At 38.8% G+C, this 12693-nt stretch overlaps 1 protein-coding gene across 1 annotated transcript in view; it reads right to left on the bottom strand.

Annotated features, from left to right (window-relative positions):
• LOC124796268 (aquaporin-9-like) overlaps nt 1-12693 on the bottom strand; it is a 230896-nt gene that overhangs the window by 138986 nt on the left and 79217 nt on the right. Inside the window, exon 2 of the mRNA XM_047260381.1 lies at nt 2477-2597. Within this exon, the coding sequence (XP_047116337.1) occupies nt 2477-2597 (121 nt within the window). The remainder of the gene's footprint in view (nt 1-2476; nt 2598-12693) is intronic.

The following is a 12693-nucleotide window of genomic DNA, read 5'->3' as shown; positions in this document are numbered from 1 at the left end:
AACACAAATGTAATGACTATCATACGCTACTTCTTGTATTGTGGGTAAGGAGAAAGCATGCAGAGGGGGGTAGAGGGAGGGGGGGGGATAGTGTGAGGGACAGCAGGGTAGAGGGTAGGGGTGACAGGAGCTGTAGTGCTGCTTGTGGAAGTGTGCAGGGGCAGGACAAGGCTTCTAGGTGCAGATTCAGGGGGTTATGCTGGAGATGGAGGGGGGGGGGGGGATTTGGGAAGGAATGAAGGATATGTTGTAGAAAGAGTTCCCACCTGTGTGGTTCAGAAAAGCTGGTGTCAGAGGTAAGAATCCAGATGACACAGGCTGTGAAGAAGTCATTGAAGTGAAGCATGTTGTGTTGGTCAGCACGTTCAGTAACTGTTCAGTCAATCTGATTCTTGGTGAAAGTTTGGTGGTAGGTAATTATGTGGGCAAACAGCTTGTTAGTTGTCATGCCCACATAAAATGTGACACAGTGGTTGAATGTAAGTTTGTAGATAACATGGCTGCTGCCACAGGTGGCCCTGTCTTTCTTGGGATAGAGGATGCTACAGTGCATAGGGGTGAGAGAAGAGCTCTAACAGTTGACATGGCCTTGGCGCACCTGCTTTGTGCGTCATGACGGCCCATCAGAACATGAGCTTTTATTTATGTTACCGTGGCAATGCCCCAGTATTGCCATAGTGCTGGGCGACCGCTGCTGGCTTCCTGCCCATCCATGTTGAATAATAGCAACTGCGCTGCCAGCTATCAGAGCTCTTCTCTCGATGTATGAAGTATAGTGACAGATAAAAGGCATGGGAGATCTGTTTCTGGAGAAAGTTACAAGGATAATTTCAGTATGCAAAGGCCTCAGAGAGATGCTTGACATCACGGCTAGGCTGCATGGAAGGGACTTCTTGGTATGGAATGGGTAGCATCTGAGAGACTCATAATTTGTGGACACTTTAAATGTTGATCTTCTGTCAGGCAGTACTGGTCAAGGGTATCTATTGCTTTTGATGATCACCTTCACATTTTTTCACAACAAAATGTTCTATGAGAATTGGAGAACATAGTGCAAAGGCCATTGACAATTTGTGTTTACATCAAACATCCTGCAGTGATTTAGCTTTCAAATCAATAGTTGATGATTTATCTGACCACAATTGTCAACTGTTAACAATAAAATATACTGACTAGTTAGCAACAGATCGTGGAAGAAAATTATTGAACCACAGAGTCATGAACCACAGGGTCAGACACAGTGTTTTCAGAGACAAATGCCAGGGAGAAAACTGGGAAGAATTTTATAAAGCTAACAGTGTAGATGGAAAATTGAACTGCTTCTTAAACATACAATATTACTGCAGCCCTTTGGGCTGATATGGATGTACATTGCTGAAGTGCAAGAGAAAACCTGTCATGTGGCATTGTCAGAACTGCTGGAGATGGTGGACATGTGTGTGTGAGGTGTGCTTGCCTGTGCGAATGAATGTGTGTGTGTATTTCCTTTTCTGAAGAAGGCTTTAGATGAAAGGTAATGTGTAAGTATCTTCTCACTGTGCCTGTCTGCAACTCAATGGGTCATGTAATCTTTATGGTGAGCTGAAATTTATTTTTTCTGACACTATAGCTATAACACTGTTCCTCACTTGTGATGTCATATGTTCAGTAATGGCTGCTCATTTGATTGGAGTGTGTGAACCTACATGCTGTTATCATCCTTCATCAGCACTCCATAGATGTGTATCTTCATTGAACCAACTGCATGAACAATAGTACATACCTGGCATCACATGCTCAACTAGATGTGGAAAGACAAATAAGCCACCACAGACCCATAACACATCTTTGTCTAACTGTGAAAACTGTACTCTGTGGCATCTTTGTTGCAACTTTTCAACTTTTAGTAATTCAGTATGAAATTCAGATCATTTTTCAACAACCCAAATACAGTTACAGTATCAATGATTTCATGTTCAGTATGTACTATTCTGACCAAAGTATGACAACTTGAATCCATTCCTTTACAACTCTCTATCAATGCTCCATAAAAGTATATTATTTCTGCATCTTTAGAGGCACTCATTTTTCATTTTCCTAATATGTATATAATGCTACAAAAAATACAATACCTAATGCACTTCATAGTCATTTATAGAGTGTGGAATGAGACTGACTTTTACTCCATGCATGTTTCAGATGATTTAAGCTAATCATCAGATAAAATGACAAATACTGTGTTCTACACAATGAATGATCATTTAGTACTCTAAACACAGACAACAATGCAGACAGTATCAATAAAGACTGATAAAATTAGAAGATAGAGATGTGGCTCTACGACCTAGTTTTATTGCTCATGTTTCTAGAACACACAGCATTCATCAGTAGAGTGTCATACCCTGGTCAAAATTCTGCAAGAGTGAGATCATTCTTGGTTCCAAGATGACAGAGCAAGAAGTAGGGTGCAAAGCCTAGGCAGGCAGCAGGTGCTCACCAGATGGTCCTGAGATGAGCACAGCCAGCATGAGACCAAAGCCGTAGCCCATGTTGGCAGTTATGAAATTGCCCACATCCCAGCGCAGGACCTTCTGTGCTACACAGCAACTGCCGACGAACTGTGAACACAATGACAGGTACATAGTAGCAGTTTCCTAAAAAATGATGAAAAGTCTGAAGGTGAACACTCACTCAGTCTCATGGATAACAAATAACTTTTACAAGCATTTGTATCAGTGCATTATACACAAACGTAATATTAGTATTGAAATTCTAAATGATTGTAGCTTGGCAGCAACAAACAAAAGAGTAAGTGTTTGATCAATCCATATGTAGTGTGCCAAAAATGATGCTTTCACACGAGCTTCACATTATGTGCAATTTAGAAAGATCCATGAATTTAGTTCAAACACAGATCCCAAATGGTTGAAATAACAGTTGATTGGAGGAACTTCTAGCAAGTGTATAGAACACATAAGTGTTCCACAAGTGAGTGTATTTAATGGACAAGCGGGTCTCCATTTAGTCATAAACCCCTAAAAATCATGTTCCAGACACTGCTACTGGTCATTCTATAAGCTATACAAATCGTTACATTGTCATTTTTATATAAATGATGATCAATGGATATAGGATTTTTTTCCCTTTATTTCCAGTCTATGATCACAAAAATATTGTCCTGAGACTATCGATTTCAGGTGTAATGACCATCCTCAGATGGTAGTGGTTATAAAGAAAAACCAATGCAGATCAGGACAGTGATATTAATGGTAATAGAGAAAAAACAAATGAAGAGGAGGACAGCACTGTCTTATCACAGAAATACGAAAAATTAACTTAAATACAAAGTCTGTAAATGAAAAAGATGTGCTTGAATACAGACATATGGAATAATTTACAAACAAAATTCATCAGGGTATATACACGGACGTGGAAAAAAAATTCCCAGATTTTCCCTGGATTACCCGGTTAAAAATACACTTTCTCCCTGGTGAAAATATCCTTTTCCCGTGTTAAGTGACAGTTTACTCTTCTTCGGAACAGTAAAAATTATCAATCTATTGAACCGTTATGGTCTTATAAACGGGAAAAAAAAACATTTTGGAAATATCTGTGGTGTGCAGCAACATTTATGCAGCACATTTTCGTATAACGAAAGTATAAATTCGGATTCCACCAAACGCCGCATGTTACTTTCCGAAGCATTGAAATCGAGATTGCCGTGCACTTTTGTAAGCCAGTCATCACGCGATCTCGCCAGCCGATGACGGCGGGTATTCAGAGCATAGGACACCTGATGATGTCAGACAATAGCAACATCACTGTTCAGTAGCGCGACCACACAAGCAGGAAAAGTTAATGGTTTAAATTAATATACATAGTGTCGCTACAAGAGAGGCAAAGCTTTCACATGTAAGATGGTGGCCAAGTTGAAAGTGTATAATGTGCCTCCACGAAAAAACGTAAATTTCGGTAGTAAAAGGAAAACGTGTGCAACTTGTAAGACTGAAATACAGAAGCTGAACGAACGGATATCCAGCCTACAGTTTACAATAGACGCTCAAAAGGTGGAAATAAGTAAACTAAAATCTGAAAAACGTGAGACGCTAATGAAGAAAGAAGACTCGGTCTCGGAAAAATGGAAGAGAATGACTGAAGGAAGTTGTACTCATAAGGTAAAAGATGTGAAAGACAGTGAAAATTTAGTGCAAAAAAACTCTTTTGAAGTGCTTTCTGCCGTGGATTCAGTGAACACGTCGGAAAGGGTTGAAAAATTGGAAAAAAAGTAGGAAAAACCGTTGCTCGTTGTAAGTAGGTCAAACAGTGAAAATACTGCGTCAGGAGATATTCTAAAAACTCCGAAAATAAGTGCGCCCACCTACACTACCACAGACTACAATGCAACAAAGGAAACTACGTTAAAAAAGTTATCTCCAGCGAAACTGCAAACTGAAGAACATTTAGAACACGTGCGGCAAAAAAACAACACTAGTCAGGTGAGAAGAAGAATCTTAAATCCTCCGGTTACAAAAAGTGCGAAACACATAACAATCTGTGTGTTAGGTGATAGTCGCGGCCGTGAAATTTCCGCAGTGTTGATGAGAACATGTAGTTTCAAGGCATCTGGTTTCATAAAGCCAGGGGCTCCATTGAGTGAAATAACGGACCTTACAACGTCAACTGTCGTAGCTAGTTTGAATAAAGACGATTTCGCTGTGTTAATAGGAGGATCAAACGACGTCTATAGAAACGAGACACACAAGGTGATTACAGAAATGAGTAAATGTTTAAATAATTTAACCCACACAAATGTACTCATTGTGAATATCCCGCATCGTCATGATTTACCACCCTGGTTGTGTGTGAACCGCGAAATTAATGTTGCAAACGAGTGTATCACTGAAATATGCACTAACTTTAAGAATGTCGATATTGTAGACATAAACAGATTGGAGCGAAGGTTCCATACAGTCCATGGACTTCATTTAAATACGCCAGGAAAGAAATTACTAGCCGAAAAAATATGTACTCGCATTTCGAAGAAGAGTGAAGAAAAAAATATAAGTGACAAACAAACGGAGATTAAGAAGTGTTTTAGACGAGTTCCACGCTGTGCCATCAGCCAAACGCGAATTACCAAGTGGTTCAAACCGATTAGGCAAAAAACAATCAATCAAGTCGTCAGCCAAACGAAAATTACGAAATGGTTTAAACCGAAGAGGAGAGATGTGGATGAAGCAAAACTTATACAAGCTCCAGAAGTTAACTCACCTGCTGATTGCCACCAGAGAAAAGAAGCCACACACAAGAAACATACAGAAACTTTTTTAGGGTAAGTGCTGTATTAGAAATGCCATTAGATAAAGAATCAGAAACCGTTTCAACTAAAGTTACTAAGTACCCAGATTTTGCTATACTACACCATAACGTTCAGTCACTCACAAATAAAATTTCCATGTTGGAAGCACTACTCCAGTATGCACTAAACATAGATATAATTTGCATTACTGAACATTGGCTACGAAATGACGAAGTAAAATTAACCTCAATCTCAGGATATAGATTAGCAAGTCATTTTAGCCGAGAGTTTTCCAAACATGGTGGCTCTGCTATCTTTGTGAAAGAACAAATAAAGTTCTGTGATGTCAGTAAAAGTTATATTGACTCAACTGAAAAAGACTTTGAGCTTTCCATTACAAAACTGCCAGAGCTTAATTTCATAGTTATTAACATATACAGAGCACCAAGTGGAAACCTGTCAGTCTTCATGAATAAAATAGAGGTTCTGTTGAACAAGATCAGTACACTAAATATGAAGATAGTGCTTTGTGGGGATTTCAATATTGATTTTTCAAAAGACAGCAGCAGCAGAGATGCTTTGATAAATATGACCAACACATTCAATATGATCCCCACAATACACTGTCCAACAAGATTAACAGAATGCACAAATTCCATTCATCTCAGAAACAACTTACAGATTCACAAGCAGAGTACTGAGCATGGGTTATAGTGATCATGAGGCACAGCTGCTGTGTTTAGAAATGCCAACAAGTAGTATCAGTTCCGGAAAAGTAGTTGAAAAAAGAACCTTTTCTGAAGATATCATTAGAATTTTTAATCTCTTACTGGCGAAGGAAAACTGGGAAAGCATCGCCACTCAGAACAATGTTGATAGCATGTACATGAGTTTTCAGAGCATCTTTGTACACTACTTTAATGTAGCATTTCCAAAAGTAGTAAAAACAGTAAAACCTAACAATAATAAGCAATGGGTAACTAAAGGCATAAAAATTTCCAGTGAGAGAAACAGATTTCTGCAGTACTCTTGTAAGACATATAGAGTAAGCCAAGAATTCTGTAAGACATATAGAGTAAGCCAAGAATTCGCAGATTATTCAAAAGCCTACAAAAGAATCTATGGTAGAGTAGTCAAAGAGGCAAAAATTATGTGGAATGACAATTTGATAAGAAACTCATCTAACAAAATGAGATCCGCGTGGAGAGTTATAAAGAAAGAAACTTGTAGTTCAGTGCCAAAGAAAAAGAATGTATTATTAACACTAGAAGGCTCAAAAGTCACAGACCCAAATTCAGTTGTGGAAAAATTCAATGAATACTTCACCTCACTAGCTGAAGACCTCATTCAAGTACACTGTCAAGGACCAGTCCCAAGTTTCTCCAGCAAGTCAGTGACCTTCAATGCTTCTATGTATGTGTATGAAACAAACCCCAATGAAATTATAAGTAAAATTAAATCATTAAGCAATAAAATGTCAAGTGGTCTTGATGAAGTACCTGATTTCATATTAAAAGCATGTGCTCACCACATAGCAAACCCCTTGGCAAAAATTTTCAACCTCTCTTTAAAAACTGGTGTATTCCCAGATATTTTTTAAAATAGCAAAAGTTTCACCACTGCTAAAAAAAGGTTCTTCTGAAAAAATATCAAACTACCGACCCGTGTCACAGTTAAGTTCCTTCTCAAAAATTCTAGAAAAACCTTTCTATGACAGGCTTTTAAGTTTCATAAATAAATATGCACCTCTTACAGTACAACAACATGGTTTTAGAAAGTCTAAATCTACACAGACAGCAATTTTCGAATTTTAAAATCCCTTGATCAACATAAATTAGCTGCAGGACGAGGAGTAAGAGGTGTAGCACATAGCTGGTTGTGTTCATACCTAAAAAAACCGCAGGCAGAAAGTATCATTTCAGTATGAATTCAACAAAATGAATAAAACAAGAAAAAACTCCTTTCTTTCTAGGGAATTACCAATAAAATATGGTGACCACAGGGCTCAATCCTAGGTCCACTACTCTTCTTGATTTATGTGGACGACTTAGTTGAATATATGAGTCCCACAAAAACTATCCTGTTTGCCGATGACACCAGCATATTGCTCACTGGATCCAGTCCAGAAACTTTGTGGTCCACAGCAGAAAGTTCTATGAAAAGACTCTCTGAGTGGTTCACAAAAAAACAAACTCATTATAAATACTGAAAAAACTGTGTGTGTCGATTTTCATTTAATTCCTCCAACTAATCAAATGTCTATTCAAGCCCAATTAAAAAATGATCCCCTAGAAAATGTAAGTGTCACAAAATTCGTGGGTCTTTGGGTTCAGCAAGACTTAAAGTGGGACACACATGTAAATAACTTGTGTAGAAAACTACGTTCTGTGTGCTATGGCCTAAGAATTTTAAAGGCAACAACAAGCAAAACAACAGTACTGCAGGCATACTATGCACAGTTCCACTCATTAATCCGATATGGGATCATTTTCTGGGGATACTCAACTCATAGTGTAAAGGTTTTTAGAATGCAAAAAAAGAGCTTTAAGAATAATTTGTGGCCTTAAAGAGATGGAGTCCTGTAAATCCCATTTTACTGAGCTTGGTGTTCTAAATGTTCCAAGTTTATTCATTTATGAAACTATCTTGTTCACTAGGGACTACCTCCTGAAAACAGGCAAACTGCTACAGAACAAAAGTGTACACAAATATACATCAAAAATATCACAAAACAACCACCTATCAGAGGAGCATAATTAACATTGGTGTAATACTACACAATAAGATACCAGAGGAAATAAAAAATACTACTCATCCATTATTTAAAGCTAAACTAAAGGCATTTCTAATAAAGCACTGTTCCTATTCTGTCAGAGAATTTCTGAATAAGTAACAAAATTAATTGTAGTAGGTACCTAATTTTAATTGCTAATAGTATGTATTATTGTAACTTATGTTTGACCTGTCCAATATCAATTGTACAATTTGTGCTATATGATAAAACTGGACCAATAAAAAATCAAATCAAATCAAATGTAATATTGGTCTCGAAGATTAATCGGCTGCAAGAGAATTTGAACTTTCATATATAATGTTGATCATTTTTGGGCGTGTTACACTTTAAGATACATCACACAAATGTGACAGTAAAATTTTTAATAACGACATAAATGTCTGATCATCTGGGCTAGAAATTCTTCAAATGATCACCCTCACAGGGTTGGTTTTTAAATGACAGTCAAACGCTCTGTGATTTTAAGAAATTCATCATGCATTCTCGCACATAGTTCATCTTGTGTAAAAGGAAATTTACTTTGAAAGTAACGCTTTTGGAACCGCCATTCTCAAAATTTCCCGGCGACCTGTTAGAAATTAGTTCGTTTCATCCATGGAGGTAAAAATTTTCTACATCCATGGTTTCATCAGGTGCCAGGGAGTGCCAGATAGGCACCTGTTTGCTAACAGGCGCCACTGCACTTGCGCAGCTACGATGACGCAGGTAGCCCGTACGATTGATTGATTTTTATTGTTGTAGAGGCCTCAGAGATCATCTGAGGCATTACGTCAATATTACACAGTATAAATGTTACACAAATAATTACAAAAACAAGAAAAATATTACACAATATAAATATTACACAAATAATTATGGTACCTTCACACAAATACAAAACAGAGAAACTTCTGGTACAAATTGATATTGCATAGTAAATTTGGCCAATTACAGACTTACTCATATATAGAAGCATATAAAAACTGATCACAAAATGTAGTCATACCATATTCTTTGCCTCCCTTAAAAATTCATCAGTTTCATAAACATGAAAGGATCTTACATTACGTCATAAAAGAAACAAGACATCAGAGGATAATCCAAGAGCATCGGAATTTCGTGAACCATACTAAAATGCATAATTTAGCTTAAAGTGCACATTCGGATGTAAATTATCTTGGAGTACCAGTACTATATTATCTCGTGTTTGATGCTTTATTATGGCATAATGCCATACGTTCTAGAAGATGAAAACGTGCACTTGAAATGCAGCAAACAGTTGAAAGCACCCAGTAGTTGGGAATTAAACACTTCGTTTCAAATAAATGGATTGCCTCAGGGGAAAAGAGTAATAAAAGCCAAATTTCTTTAGCAAACCGCCAAAAATAACTTCATTGTTCTGCAAGGCGACTAATGCTTGACTGTTAGAAAGGTGGAAATAAAATCTGAAACTAATAACTTATTTTAGCCTTCCGTGATTATGTGAGTGTGTTTTAAATTCGCTTGATAGCTCCCGGCCGCATAAATTCGTTTTGTTTTCATTTGACGTGAGAGCAATAAACAAAGAAACAGCAAAATCATTAAACGTAAACACGGGTCACGTGGAGACTACCCTCCCCCCCCCCCCCCCTACAACTCAAGAGTCCTCTGTCACGGATCTACGACATTTCCGAACCAGGTCAATACTAGATAGTGGCGCTACCCCCTCCCCTCCCCCAACCCTCCGGCGTTTAGGGTAGGCCGCTAAAAATTAAATCGGCTTTTCAAAAAATGTTCGTTTTGTAGCGCATATCTTTCTGCAGAGTATGATAGATAAAACATGTATCTTCGAGAAAATGTAAGACATGTTATTTGGTCTTTAGTGTGTAAAAGTGCTAAAAAAAAAAGAAAAAGAAAAACACTCGCAATTGAAGCTGGATAGGATTATTATTTGTAACCAGGAGAACACGAACTCTTCAGAAAATTTGCACTCTTTATTGCCTATTAACTAATAGCTTGCTATTTTGTATGACATAAAATTAAATATAGGAAACATAAACTAGTAAAGACTAGAGACAAGTAAGACACAGTACACATTTCTCCAATCCTGAAGTTCTAACGTTTTTTACTCTCTAATCGTGCTACGGCTTTACATGGCGTGGTTTCCTTTCTGCGAAAGAATCTCTTACCTAATCGAAGTTCGTCAAACCTTCTGCTACTTGAAAAAAAACGAAATGTCGTTGTCTAATACTGAAAAAAACTGTTAATACAAATAGTACCAAAGACTACTGTTGTTTCTGGAGCTGATTACGTGTATTTTGTCACTGTCTGCTAGATAATGCGAAATAGGCCTGTCTAATATTGCAGCAATTGTAATACACCTCAAATAAACGAGACTGCTTTGGAGCAAATGGTCATTTTTACGACACGACAGAATATAATTCACGAAGAACCACTATCAAATGCCTATTAGGCCTACCAGAAGTAAAAAGCTTTATCTTAGGAAATAGTTTCACATTTCATTCATACGCACCAGCTACTCAGCCTCTCCTTCCTCGTTCTAACAAACAATCTTGTCTAATCAGTAATACTGTTAATATTCTTTCCTGTGTCAAAACTTATTGTCCCGTTAACTTCAATAACCCTGCTACAATCTCCGGTTATTCCGCGTTTGTTCTCCGATTAGGCATTATTACGTGTTCGCACAACGCGTTTTCCGCGCTACTCACAGAATAGAACTTAAGGCCTACTGGCTGGGGACTGTACAACTGGTCCTTACTAGTGTAGAGGTCTGGTCAATAACTTTCTATCAAAATTTCGTTTTCTTGGATACACCGAGAAGGTAACAAGTAATCTTTCTTACCTGTTAGTCGTTCATTTCCACTCAGGTAGTCTGAATCTATGGTTATCACTAGTAATTATAACAATGCTGATCATTTGCAAACCCAGTCAACCACACAAACAAACATTGTCATTCAGCCGTTCGGCTTTATTCCGCCCAACTCGTATGGCCCCGTCCCCTTTTGTCTGCAGGGAAGTTTACTTCTAGATGCGACGGGGATTCCCTTGGCAGACACATCACGTACACTATGCACGCATTTAAAAATCAGCTTATGATTCATTCAGAAATCAACTTAGAATGTGTTCAAAAATCAACAGGGATGTGTTTCAAAATCATATGACTAATCGATAGACCAACGTGCGCTGGATGCTTGTCGCTTTGTGAAACAAGGTTTTTTCCTCAAGAATTTGGCTCCCCCGCCCCCTCCCCTCCAACCTCGAAATTGCCGCCTGGGCAGACACCCCGGTTTGCCACCCCCCCCCCCCCCCCACCACTCCCGTCCCTCTACCGCGCCCTAGATCGGGGCCTGTTGCGCATGAGTGAATCTGGAAGCTTGGGTGCGCCAGTAAAATTTTTCCGTAGCATCTGGCTACTTGATGCTACTGCTTATACAGCTAAAAACCACACTTCCTCAGCCAGAAGCGGGAGAAGGTACTACACATACGCGACTCAACAGCGCATGCGCAAGAGTCCGCTCGCAACTGCGCAAAGGAATTTAATGTAAACAGTTGTGACGTCGAGCTCCTCGGAGGTAATTTATTGTTCTGAAGCATTGCATAGTCTTCCTAATGCCTTTGACACACTTTGCTGTTGGCAGGCGTTTGTATGAGCACTGTGTTTTGTTGTTGTATATGGCGCACTTCCTTTGTAACTTAAGTTTTCTTTTTTTCCCTCTCGTTCATGTCTTATTGCTGCAGTATTATTCTGCAGTACCGGCATACCGTAATACCCTTTGTTAGAATATTGGTTCTTACAGGCCAAAGTTACGAAAATTTAACTGAAAACTAAAACAATGAAAAATTCCCGGAGTTCTAAAAAATTCCCATGTTTTTCCCTGTTTTCTGTGGGATGAAAAAATTCCCGGGTTTGTCCCAGATCTCCCGGTTTTCTCGGGTCGTATACACCCTGTCCATAATTGGCCCAAGACCACAGCATCATAAAGAATGTACAAAGCTAAATAGGCAGCATCTGTTGTGTTTAGCCACTGAGTCCGGATCATACTTAATTTTATACTGTGGATTTGGCTACATCATATTTGTCAAGTTTTTCGTCGATTCATGGGTGGTCTGCATATACAGGGTGATCAAAAAGTCAATATAAATTTGAAAACTTAATAAACCACGGAATAATGTAGATAGAGAGGTAAAAATTGACACACATGCTTGGAATGATATGGGGTCTTATTAGAACAAAAAAAAAAACGAAGTTCACAAAATGTCCGACAAATGGCGCTGGACAGCAAAACTGCTACCGTGACGTGTGAGAGGTACGCTGATATGTTACAGAATTGCATCATGCCCAGCCTGGCTGATAAACACCTGCTGGAACGTACGATGTTTATGCAGAATGGCGCTCCATCCCATACTGCTTGACCCGTGAAAGATTTCTTGCGCGCGTCGTTAGGTGATGATCGTGTGCTCAGCCGCCACTTTCGTCATGCTTAGCCTCCCAGGTCCCCAGACCTCAGTCCTTGCGATTATTCGCTTTGGGGTTACCTGAAGTCGCAAGTGTATCGTGATCGACCAACATCTCTAGGGATGCTGAAAGACAACATCCGATGCCAATGCCTCACCATAGCTCTGAACATGGTTTACAGTGCTG

The sequence above is a fragment of the Schistocerca piceifrons genome, chromosome 4 (assembly GCF_021461385.2).
Source record: "Schistocerca piceifrons isolate TAMUIC-IGC-003096 chromosome 4, iqSchPice1.1, whole genome shotgun sequence".
Classification (NCBI taxonomy): Eukaryota; Metazoa; Arthropoda; class Insecta; order Orthoptera; family Acrididae; genus Schistocerca; species Schistocerca piceifrons.
Note: the sequence above shows the minus strand (reverse complement) of the source record. Positions and strands in the feature narration are given on the sequence as shown.